This window comes from Canis lupus, chromosome 8, assembly GCF_003254725.2.
Source record: "Canis lupus dingo isolate Sandy chromosome 8, ASM325472v2, whole genome shotgun sequence".
Lineage (NCBI taxonomy): Eukaryota > Metazoa > Chordata > Mammalia > Carnivora > Canidae > Canis > Canis lupus.
In genome coordinates, this window is record NC_064250.1 from 60,583,930 (window position 1) to 60,596,874 (window position 12,945).

At 46.2% G+C, this 12,945-nt stretch overlaps 1 protein-coding gene across 11 annotated transcripts in view; it reads right to left on the reverse strand.

Annotated features, from left to right (window-relative positions):
* Positions 1–12,945, reverse strand: part of FOXN3 (forkhead box N3) — a 393,350-nt gene that overhangs the window by 122,273 nt on the left and 258,132 nt on the right. For 8 of the 11 annotated variants that reach the window (XM_049113398.1, XM_049113399.1, XM_049113401.1 and 5 more), the window contains one exon: positions 4,724–4,876. The exons of the other annotated variants lie outside the window; for them this stretch is intronic. In XM_049113398.1, the coding sequence (XP_048969355.1) occupies positions 4,724–4,876 (153 nt within the window). The remainder of the gene's footprint in view (positions 1–4,723; positions 4,877–12,945) is intronic. 11 annotated transcript variants of the gene reach the window in all.

Consider the following 12,945-nt stretch of genomic DNA (forward strand, 5'->3'; position numbering starts at 1 on the left):
GAGCCTGCCTGGGATTCGTTTCTTCTCCCTCTCCCTCTGCCCCTCCCCTTGCTCATAGGCCTGTGTGCATGCTCTCTCTTTCTCAAATAAATAAAATCTTTAAAAAATAATAAAATAAAATAAAGAGATAACTCTGACTAGAATCCTGCAGAGATCCAAACTGGCGAGCACAGCTGCCCATAGTGACCTTCCAAGGTCTGGTGGAAACAGACCAGGACAGGTGGATTCTCGAGAAGGCATTACTAAAACGTATAGACGAAAATGATCCGGGACCACAAGAGCCAGAACTGAGAGCCAGGCAAGATCACCCTGAGGGCAAAACACAGACCGTGGTAAGAAATGCAGTTACTTTGTTACCTCAGCCAAGTAAGAAAAACTATAGAGACTGCAAATGGATCGCCCTATAAAGAGCTCTTGGGGGCCCATCACGGCCAAGACCCCGGATGTGTTGGGGGCTGAAAGGCCTGTGAGAACCAGACAGAGGCGGGTGGCTGTTGTGGGGCACGAGCTCCTGTGTTATTTTAAATGAATCAGTGTTTCAAAAACGGTCCCCCAAGCACAGCCTGGAGTTTAGGCTTCCCTCCTTGGGCATGTCCGTGAACTTCTGTTGACCCGTGTGGCAGGGTTTCTTAATAACCTCGGCACTACTGACCGTTGGGGCCAGAGAATTCTTTGTCACGGGGGCTTGCCCTGGGCCTCGGAGGGTGTCCGGCAGCCTCCCCAGCCTCTACCCGCGGGGTCCCGCGGCAACCCCTCCCCTGCGTCACAACTACAGATGTCTCCAGACACCGCCCGCACCCACTGGCCCGGCTGCCCGACTAGGCCGGCCCCAACCATCAACCACTTGCCAAATCCCAAACCTTTCCCTCCACGTCTCCATCCGGCAACATCACCTCCTCTTTTCCCAAACCAAGGCCATTCGGCAGAAGCTCGTTCGCCCTCCGTTACCTCCACCTGCGCCTGTACCTGCTTCCTCTCAGAGTGGCCTCTGGGGCCTATGCTCCCTCCACTGCCCCCCGCACTCCTCCGAGTCTCCCCCGGCCCCTCCCTCCAGAGGGCTCAGCACTTCTCTCATCTCGTCCATTTCCAAACCCCGACGAGCAGCTCCCAGAGCCCCACCACGCACGAGCAGGGCCCCCGAGCCGGCCTGGCCTCCACCCCGTCGCCTGGCTGCCTCCGGGGACTGGCCGCAGGCCCCTCGCGTGGACGTCAGCAGGGGCCTCCCGGTCCCCCGGCCGTTCAGGGCAGAGGGCCCTTGCGCCTGCGGCCTCCTGCCCTCCTCCAGGAACTCGCCAGAGGCTTGCCTTTACGCTCCGGCTGACATAAATTCCCTGACTTCCGACGTGACCCCTTAGAATCCTTTCCAATTTTAATCTCAGAACACCCACCCTCCTAGCCCGGTTCTCGTCGTCCTCCCCTCCTTTCCACGCACCCTGCCAGCTCTCCGCCCAGCCTCGGCCCCGCAACGATGCGCGTTCCGAGAATGTCAGCCCTCGCTCTTCCCACCTCCTACTCCTTTCCTGGAAGAGTTTATGGAACCACGGGAAACCCGGCTTTTCCAATTCTGTATCTCCAGCTGACCTTGGCGGTCGCCTCTGGAATGTACCTCTGGCTGCGCCCTGACATGATCCTCAGCTCCCGCCCCACCGATCCTGTCAACGAAGGGTCAGGCTTCCCGCCTCTGCCTCCCCTGGCGATGGTCCCCACGGGCATTTCCTCACTGCCCCGGGTCTCTCATGGTCTCTGAGTCCCCTAGGGCTGCCACAACAAACTACCATAGTTGAGTGGCAGTTGAGTTGAGAAATTTCTTGTCTCACAGTCCTGGAGGCTGTAAGTCCAAGGTCAACGTTGGATCCATCTAAGGGCTATACGTGAGAATCAGTTCCATGGCTCTTCCGGAGTTTCTGGATTTGATGGCAATCTTTGGTTTTCCTTGGCGTTTGCATGCAACACCCTGTCTCTACCTTCATGTTTACACGGCCTGGTGTGTACTTGTCTGTGTCCAAATCTCCCCTTTTCATACTGGCTTAGGAGCCCACCCTAGGGCAGTGTGATCTAACTGTAACTAGTTACACCTACAATGACCTTATTTCCACATCAGGTCATAGTCTAAGGTACTAGGTGTTAGGACATCGACATAGGTATCTGGGGGGGGGAGGGGACACTCAAACCCTAACAGTGTCCACGGCGGTCTCTCTTCTCACATGGTGCACTCACTCTCCACAACACCTAGACACCTTTGTCTTTTCCTTCCTTAAATCTCTGCCACCTACTGCAGTGCTTGGAACTTGGCTACCACCTATCAAGTATTTGTTGAGGGAATAGAAGTTTACAATGTAACTCAGCATTCCTCACAAAAACAAAGCAGGGGAAAAAAAAATCACTCATCCTTCAGTGATCACCTGTAAAATTCTCAAGTTCAAAATTTGGGAGTGTCCAACACCTGCCTCTCCCACACTCCTGTCTGCGGTCACCCAGTGCTGCCCAGACTTTCTTTCTAAGGATCAACAGCGTCAACCTATATGCGGGTGTTCTTACCGGTGCCTTAACAAATCTCCCCTGACCTGAGGGCTCCCTGCCTAAGACCCTTAGTAGCCTTCTTCAAGCACAGCCCAGCATGGGCATCTCCATTTGCTGTGCCCTTGCTTTGCAAACTGCTCCTCAGGAAACCCCCAGGAGCTGCCCCTGGTGCTGCCTCTGGTGGGGCTGGGGGTGGGTGTCTTGGTGTGGTCCTGAGCCAGTGTCAACAAAGCAGTGATTCTTTCTTGTGCCTTATGTATTGAGTTCCTACATAATTTCTCATTTGAAGAGTTTGGTGATTACAAAAATGTGGGGAAAACCAATAGTTTGTAGGGCAGAGTCAAAGCCAACAGGTTCCCTGCCCTCGGAAGTCTCGATAGTCTTCCCCAGAGTGTTCTCCTTGTTACCCAGGATGCAACCCTGACAGGGTCTCTGGAGCACATGTGGACCCCATAGTGCTGTTCCCCTCTGCCTGAAATGCCCCGGTTCCTGTGTTCTCTCTGCCTGTTGAGGTGCCATCTGTCCAGCATTTCACAACTCAAATCCCAGGTCCCAAGGAGAACGGATGCTCCCGGCCACTCCTAACCCTGGGACCTCTCCCCTCCGCTGAACTGGTTTAGTAATTACGACCTTGGGAACTGATCCTACTCTGCAATGTTGTCTGATCTGATGACTTCTTACACCTTTAATTCACTTTCCATAGGTCTGTGTCTTGACTTCCAAAGAGCAGAAATGCCATGTGGGCAGAGACCAAAGGTGACTTCCCTCCTAGAACGTGGCCAAGGTTGCTGCACACACAAGATGGGCGTCCTTACTCTACTAAGTGATTTTATAAAACAGCAGAAACGCTACCTCAGAATTACTTCAAACACTAAGGATTAAAAAAAAAAAAATCTCTGAAACAGAATTAAGTCTCTTAGCAAGGAACTAGCCTGTATAGTAACATTCCTTCTCTGTCATCATTTCAGATAAAAAACTTAAAAATCTTTAAAAATGGAAACGAAATGATAAATCTCATCACTGATGGTTAAGTAATAGGTTAGGCAATTTAGATTACTCTTTTCTGTGATTTCTTGATTACTTAGGAATATATAAATAACTAGATAAGTACATGTATATTTCTGATAATATGGAATGCACGTTTGGGTCCACTGAAGAAATGCTGCTTGAAACCCCAGCTATGATTTTAGATGCATCCAGCTCATGATACATTTTATGAACAGATGCAAAGGTGTTTATCATTATCTCCGTGCCACACAGTTTCTAATTTTACATATGAAAACCAAGGCATCATTCAGCATAAAGTACATTATTTGCATGATATATTTGCATTTGTAAAACACCCACATTTACTTTTACTGCTTAATGGGCCTGGTTAAAATAGGCCACTCTATATAAATGGAGCACACTGGTTCCCAACTCAATGGTGCTGATAAGAAAACGACTCCTTTTAGATGCAAATGAACTTACTAATCACAATTAAAATGGTGGAGTTGAGGGAAGCTGAGCAGCTGTTCTAAGAGCTACAAGTCTAGGGCCAGTTTGGTTCTAGCTTAATCTTCAGAGCTGCCTGGGACTCCCCAGAGGACATCTGCCTGGAATGGGGTAGGGGGAGGGATTCACCAATGGGATAAACTTTCTAAAGGTGGATGGGAGAGAGCCACAGCCTGACTGCAGGTGTGGCCCATCCAGCCAGGTTAACCCAAACCTATCTGTAGGGCCAGATTTCACTCAGTTTGGTTCAAAGGACAAAGCTGAGCAGAAAGGAGGAGGCATTTGTAAAACTCACAGAGGAAAAGCAAGCCACATCCAGGAAGAGTCAAATAACTGGAAACATGCCCTTAAAATGGTGCAGTCACTATGGAAAACAGTAGGGTGGTTCCTCAAAAAAAATTACACATAGAATTAACCATATGATCCAGTAGTTCCTCTTCTCGATACACACAAAAAGAACCGAAAGAACTCAAAGACATACTTGTACACCCTTGTTTATAGTGGCACTATTCACAACAGGCAAAAAGTGGAAGCAACCCAAGTGTCCATCAATGGATGAATAGACAAAGACTACGGTATACACACGCAATGGTCCTGAGCCTCAGAAGAAGGAAATTCTGGCACAGGCTATCACATGGCCGAGCCGTGAGGCCTTAACCTGTGAGATACACCAATCACAAAAAGACCAACAGAGTCTGCTGCCGCTTACGTGAGGTGCCCAGGGCAGTCAAAATCATGAGACAGGAAGCAGAATGGTGGTTGCCAGGGGTTGTGGAGAGGATCGCGCGAGTGCTGCTTCATAGGTACAGAGTTCCAGTTTCGGAGAAGATGAAAAAGTTCTGGAGATGGATGATGCCAATGGCTGCAGCACAACAAGTGAATGTACTTAATGGTATCAAACTGTACACTTAAAAATGATTAAGATAATGAGTTTCTATTACATGTATTTTACTACAACTTCAAAATAAATAATAGATTAGATAATCAAATAGGCAGACATTCCCTAGTGACTGGCCAGACACCGGTGGGGCAGGTGGTGCTGCTCTGTTTCCTCTGTCCTGAGGGTCTGGAAAGGGGAGCAGGTATGCCCATCTTTTCTTGCTTATCTGCTCATTGAATAAACGCGCTTGGGCAGCCCGGGTGGCTCAGCGGTTTAGCGCCGCCTTCAGCCCAGGGTGTGATCCTGGAGACCCGGGATCGAGTCCCACGTCGGGCTCTCTGCATGGAGCCTGCTTCTCCTTCTGCCTGTGTCTCTGCCTCTCTCTCTTTCTGTGTCTCTCATGAATAAATAAATAAAAATATTTTTTTAAAAAAATCTTTAAACACACTTTTACATGTGCTATGGGGACATGGCAGTAAAGAAACCATACTGCTCTCTGAGAGGCAGGGACATGAATGGGTAAATAGACAAAGGATTTGGGGTGGCACAGAGAATGACACACAGGTCTGGACACATAGCAGTGAGACCACTGCCCTTGGGTCCCTTCACTATTATGCCAGGAATCCATGAATAAAACTAGACACAACCCCTTCTTGTTGGACAGAAACCACCAACAATCTTCTCTCTTCCATGAAGACCAATCTGACATGAGTTTTACTTGCTTCTTTGCAATCTGATTAGCATTGGCCTCGACACATGGACTTCAGCACCAACTGTCTTGCTAGTTCCCTAGCTGCCTTCCCTGGGACACTGCAGATTCCCCCAAAGGTGTCATCCACTGAGCTGGATGCTCAGCATGCGGCCTGTACTAAGTGCTCCCTAAACACTGACCACCATCAGAGCCCTAGGAGCAGTCGCTTCAGAGACTCTTGGGTGCATTCCTGGAGAGTTGAAACCTGGAGGAGTTCCCATGGAATTTCCCTGTCTCAGCATCGCTGCCCCAGGAATAGGGACATGAAGCCCCCTCAGGGAATAGTTTGTCTGCTGATGGCAGTTCTCTGCGATGGAGCAGCTGCTGATGGCACAGGGACAGCTCCTGGCTTTCCTCTCTGGCTGTGCAGGCTCCGCAACTGACTGACCACATCCAGATCTTTCCTCCCTGGGCAGCAGTTCTGCGGACACCTTGACAGAGTACCAGGAACTCCGCTGAATATGTGGAACCAGTTGGGGACTGTAGACAGAACTGGTATAGCTGGAGACAGGTGACAGTAGGGAAACCTTTATCTAAAAATCTAAGAATGGACTCCCTTCAGAAGAAATGCCTCTTAAGTGAAAATATTATTTTGTCGTGAACTCAATGACAAGCATCACTTACATCCTTGGGTCCTGTCCCCTAACCCAGAAGCAGGAAGGGCGGCACGTGGGTACCTTCTGTCCCAGGATGGCAGGCTCATTCTGAGGCCATGACACACAACCACACGCTGCCCAACACAGGTAATGTGAAGAACAACCTTACCTCTCATTATTCCACTGAACTATTACAACCTTCAGAGAAAAACCTCACGAATAAATATTAAAGTCACTATGATCTCTTCATCCTTTAGGCCTGTGGAGATCAAGAGATGTAGGCCCAAGGCTGCGCCCAAATTTTTGATGCAGTCTGATTCCCGCTCCTTCCTACAATGCTGAACACCAGTCACAGACAGGAAAATGACCTATTTTTGGGAAAATTGTGATTTACCTTGATTACTCATTTCCTCCCCATGAGAGCCAGTCCCATCCCACGCCCCACCACAAAGATGAGAGATACGAATGCTGATTGCGGAAGGCCAAGGGCTGGGCACCTCTGCCTGAATGTTACAGCAAGGGTCCCACATCCAGGCACCCAATTAAACACTGAAGTTGCATGTAACAGCGCAGAAGTTTATGAAACATTTTCCCTACAGTCCATTGGATCTATTTGCGGTGGACTTTGAAGCAACAAAAAAAAGCAAATCTCCATTCCCAAAAAAGTCATCTCTTCTGTCTGCCAAGGCAGCAATATTATGATGGGCATTAGTACCTGAACTGTGCCTTTGTCCCGATACTTCCAACTGAGCATAGAGAGCTGGCTGCCTCATCAAAGATGTTCCCTCCATTCCTTCCTCACATGGGCTCCGAGGCCACCTCCCCACCCACCTGTACCAAGTCACTGCTTACTTGTAACTTTCTCCTATTCTCAAACATGGGGTTCTCACGTGTGCCCCAAGCCTTGCTCAGGGAAGCCAACTACATGGTTGGAAACCCAACTGCACCAGTGCTCTTTCCACATCATGGGGCGAGGGCCTACGCGATGGACTCGTATAACTCCTGGAAAATGGAATGCCCATTTGATTCTTCTAGAAGACTTACAGAAACACTCATTCTTTCCCTCAAAGGAAAATGAAGCAAAGAATGTTGCTAAGCTTCCTTCACCGTATATTAAATTCAAAGAGAAAAAGAGAAGACAGTTTCAAAAAAATAATGGTACATCTTGGCCATGGTTACAGATAAGGGAGACTGTGCTTTACAAAACTTGGTGGTATGTGGTGACTTCCGAATATTCCTTCCCGCACAAACATTATGTGTAGCTTTGTGTGAGGTTTTTCTTTTTTTTTCCTTTTTCTTTTTTTTTTTTTTTTTTTTTTGCTGTTGTTTTGCTTTGTTTTGTTCTGCACTTCCCTCTTCTTTGAATTGCCATGGCATATAAAAGTTACCACGTAATTGAAGCCTTAAGCATATTCAGGAAAACCTTAACTTCCTGAAACCTTTGGGGGAACTCAACTCCTACATACAGATGCCTGGTGCTTGGTCATTACAGTCACCTTTGAGTGTCCACTGACCACACAAAGCACACACTTCATGCCTCGGGGCGCACACCCTCTCCCCTCAACTCCCCTGTAGAGAGCCCAGCTCTCAATCAGGCCCTAAAAGGCCTTCCCAGCACACTTATTCTGTGCCTTTTACTTGCTCCTCCTCTTCAAAAGCAACGCCCAACAGAGTTACTTGGCATCTGGTTTTGGACTGCGGCCCCCACCCTCGCCTCTCCCAGGTGACAATTTCTGTTGAGGGCACACTTATGACGTGAACTGCTACCACTTCGTATCTGCAGGTGCACAAGCTTTCCCTGGTAGTGGTGGCAATTTAACTTTTGTATAATCCAGCCCATCATGTTTTCAAAACCCTCCCAGGCTCCCTGTAGCCTGGTGTCACTTCCAAGTACCTTAGCTGTATGTGACTGGCTCAACTTGCTCATCTGCTGCCATCCTTTGTCTTTTTTTTTTTTCTTCTGTCTGTTGTTGCTCTGGCAACACCCAGTTGTGCAAGGGCACCCCCGGCACCCCAGAAAGCTCACTTCTGTCTCTGCTCCACTCAGCTGCCCCTGCTTGAAATATCCCTCCCTCTGTGATCCTCTCTGCAAACTCTTTGGCTCTTTTTTTTTTTTTTTTTTAATTCTGCTCCTTGTCTTATTTCCGCCTCTCCCTTTGCCCAATAAGAAACCAGCCACTCCCATGCTGTTCCCTTTATGTGTATCACACTGTCATCTATTTGTTTATACGGCTCGACTATGAAGTCTCTGGAGAACAGCGACTGTTCTATTGGTCTGAGGTTCTCTGAGGCTGACGGTGTGGAGTAGGTATTCAATAAACATCTGCTGCAAAGGCTAGCCTTAAAAAGTATACAGAGCTGGGATCATGATCCTCATCTTGCAGCTAAGAAAATTTCATGCTGAAAGGTGCAGTCAGAAGGGTCCTGCCACTAGTCAGTGACTCATGCTCTTTCCACTAGAGTAGGATGTTTATATAACCCACCTCGCATTTCCTGTTGTCTCTTGAGTTTTGTGATCTACAGGAAATAAAAGTTTCCTGGATGTCTCAGAGCATCTATACATTGCCTTTCCGAATGGACACCTAGGAATGACACTCCAGTAATTCACTATTCATTGGTGCATCTGGTTGGGACTTGGGAGCCCGGGCAGCCGAGCGCTAAATTAACATTACTCTTCTGGGCAGAGGGGACAGGGCTCTAAACAGGCGCAGGATGCCAGCGTAACTTTGAAGAAGAGATTTACACACCCCTTTGTCTCCTATATAAATGGACTTGAGAGCTGCAGCGGCGCAGAAGCGATCCTTTCCACTGTTTATAGTTGAAAGCAGACGTTTTCAGCTTCTTCCCGGTGATCACTCCACTAAAAATAGCTTTGATGCTGTCACATGCAAACTTGAGCAGAACCTGAAAGCAGTTCCCCTTTTAGTTCTGAGCCAGTTCAACTTTGAAAGAGAAGCAGCTGTTAACAGACTCCAACATGTTTACATGATGCCGAAGTAGTTCAGCTGATAGTAAAAAAAAGAAAAAAAAACACACACACACATTGAAAAGGGACAGAAATGGGTTTGCAGCTCTGGTGACGACACTTCTTTCCGCTGAGCTCTAGCCTGGGAGGAACAGTGAGGCTGGCAGGGAAAATCCAAAATGGCCAGGTTTCAGGGAAAAGCTGTAAGCGGCAACTTGGGTGAAAACACAGGGCAGGGATATTTTCTGCCTCTGCTTGGGGTAGGGGGGCAGGGGAGGTAGCAAAGAATACGGTCATATAGAGAAGAGGATTTGTAAACATGGGTCCTTTTAAAAATCTTGTTACAAGCACCTAAGCTGTTTTTTTTGGTTTTGTTTTTGTTTTTAAGAAATTGAGAAAATAAAGAAGGAAGTACTTTCAACATCTTGGCCATTTCTTTGATGCCTTATTCTGGTTTACTGGGCAACTGGATCTTTCTGGATACGGGACCCAAAGTGAGGGGACATCAGAGCGCTAGCTTGGAAACCAGAGGAAACATGAACTTTCATTCCAGCTCCTCTCCTGGTGGCCCATCAGGACCTGCGGTGTCTCCCCCACCTGCCACCATGGGTATGAGTGGAACAGGCAGACATGTACCTGATGGAACATGTGACCCCTGAGAGATGATCAACTATGTCTTTTTTTTTTTTTTTAAGATTTTATTTATTTATTCATGAGAGACACAGAGAGAGGCAGAGACATAGGCAGAGGGAGAGGCAGGCTCCATGCAGGAGCCCGATGTGGGACTCGATCCCAGAACTCCAGGACCATGCCTGAGCCAAAGGCAGATGCTCAACTGCTTGAGCCACCCAGATGTCCCGATCAACTATGTCTTTTAGAAACTTGTAAGCAGAAGAGAGAGTGCCAACAATGGTCTGGGGTCTTTTCTGGGGGTATAGTGCAGTTTTCTTTTCTTTTTTCTTTTATTTTCTCTTTCCTTTCCTTTCTTTTTTTTTTTTTTTTCCACAGAAGCACCAATGAAATAGTAGTGGTTTTTTTTTTCTCTCTCCTTTCTTCATCCCGTGTGTCCAAAGGATGATTCACACTATGTTTGCTTATGAAGTGAGAATTATTTTTATGAGGTTTTGTCCTAGTAAACTTGCCCCAGGTCTGGCTGAACTGAGTTGCAGGGGGACAAGGGCCCTGGCTGCCACCAGATTTGCCACATGTGCTTGGTGCTCACCGGGGGGAAGGGATACAGAAGTCGGTGACAGAGAACTGGAGATACCTGCTCATGAACCAGAGTCCTCACTTGGGACGTTGATGCTAGAAGTTCGTGTGTACTTCTGAATCCACATTTTAACAAAAAACCTCGGGTTCTTTTTAGGAGACCTTAAGAAAACAATACCTCTATCACACCCCTGTCCCCTTCTATGAGTTTTAGAGTGATGAGAGGATACACTTGACTCAAGCACAAGAATGAATGGGTACTCTCAATCCACTATAAATTTTAGCAGCACACTGAGGTTACATTAGCTCAGGAATTTATCGCCTAAGTTATATATATTTGAACAACAGAACAGACTTTATATACTGCTGTATCTTTAACACTCATTTTTTTTGTTAACAAGACAAAAGAATTTACTGTTACTGCCAACAGCTTGCTGGCAGCTAATACCGCGATTAGCTGTTGCCTGGCAACAGTCAAGCATGCTTCCTCCCAAATCAGGAAGAGCCGCAGCTAAATCTAGACTAATTACAAAATGGGACAAATATTTAAAAGCTTTATATTTATTAAGGATTTGGGGAGAGCATCCTAATAAGAATGATTCCTTATTAAACAGATTTAGCTAAATACAATGCATATCTGCCTTTGTTTCACTGTCCCACGTCCTGCAGATCGTTTCAGGGAAACTGGATGTTTTTGCGACTTTCCTAATTTCCTTAAATATTGTACTAAAGCAAAACCATATGCTTACATTTTGTAGAAGCATGTCTTTTGCCTACTTCTCTAAGAATAAGGATGAGAAGAAACACCACAGACACCTAAATCTTTTAAAATAGATACGCTTGCAAACAAATTAGGAGGATACCACCACCATTTTTACTATTTTTACAAAGCTATCGGGACGGAAGACTCAACAGCCTGTGACTCTCAGAGTTACTAGAGTTACTACCTTTGTCTGTGTTCTCACTCAATTCCTTCTGTTCCAAGAGTCACTCAGAATTCTCGGGGGTTGGGGTGGGGGGAGAACGAGTCTAGAGTTATTTCAGAGTCCACAGAGCTGGCCTTCCTGCCATCAGGGCTATACTGCTGGTGGCATAGTCTTGAGCAATCAAAATTCTCAAGTCTAGAGACCTTACTTCATCCCCTAGAGGGGAGGCTGGAGGAGTAAAGGACACGCACACGCACATACAGTGTGGGTCCCTATCATATGCAGAGTATGGGAATATTCTCCCAAAAAGACAAGATACCAGTTACAAAGATAGAGCAGAAACCAGAGATTTTGTACTGTTCTACAGCTAAGAATGGTGTTTACATTTTTAAGTGGTTGAAATAAAAAAAAATATATATATATATATCAAAAGACTATTTTATGACACGTGAAAATTACATGAAATCCCAATTCCAGTGTCCATAAATAATATTTTATTAAGACACAACACACGCCTTCATTTATATACATGCTGATTTTGTGCTAAATATTCAGTATTTGGCCCTTTACAACAAAAGTTTGCAGACCTCTGAAGAGGAATAACAGTGACGTTTTAGTTCTTGAAAAAGAAACGGATTTCGGATTAACTTTAAACACGATCAAAACCATGCAAATAAGCCAATTCCCACTGAAAGGAATTGGGTCTGGGCTGCTTAGTGAATCCACAACATCAAAATTTCCAGAAAATAGTCCCCATGGAATGCTAATTAAATTAGTATTAAGTTTAAGAATCATTACTTGGAATCTTCAAAAATTTTTTCTTAGATTATTTCTCCTCTTGAGTAACTCATCAGATGATCTATGTAAATCTACACCGTTTCCTAAACTTGAGTAATTTTGTTATTAAAAACAAACATGCATACTGTTTTTAGGTCTGAGAGAAATATGGAATCAATTATATTTTGTGTGTAAATAAGCCCACCCACTGGATAATGCTGTATGTCCATAAACTCTCCTAGGGAAGCACTGATCCAGATTAAAATTTGGATGTGCTCTTGCTGAAGTCTGACACAGCCAAAGGTCTCTGCTTCTGCTACCCTCTCCCTGGGGCTCTCCATTTACCCAGACTCAGTATCTCCTTGAAGCTCACTGGCAGGCTGCACTGCTGCTTATCCTTTCAGACACATGTTTCGCATCATATTACAGTCTATGGTTTGTGCATAACCATGGCCCTCATCATCTGACCATCCTTCCCAATTCCACTGCCAGTGAAAGCTGAGAAAAAGTGCAATTTTTCAAGCCTTGCAGAATCACTGACAATAAATCCTAAAGGAATCTCATTAATCAAAACCCCAGGATGTGCCAGAGATAAGTAACTTTGGGACACTCTTGCACCTGACAGGAGAAAGAGAAAAGGGCCTAAAGATCTTCACGTTTTGTCAGTATTTAAGATTGTGACAATTCTGGACGAAGAGCAGGAGAGTAATTAACATCAAAACTTAAAAAATCCCATTTACCCCTGCTGGGTAGCGATGAGCTCTCCTAGAAATGACTTTGAATCTTCTGGAATCCCCCCAGGAGGTCCTACTCCATTCTCTGCAGAT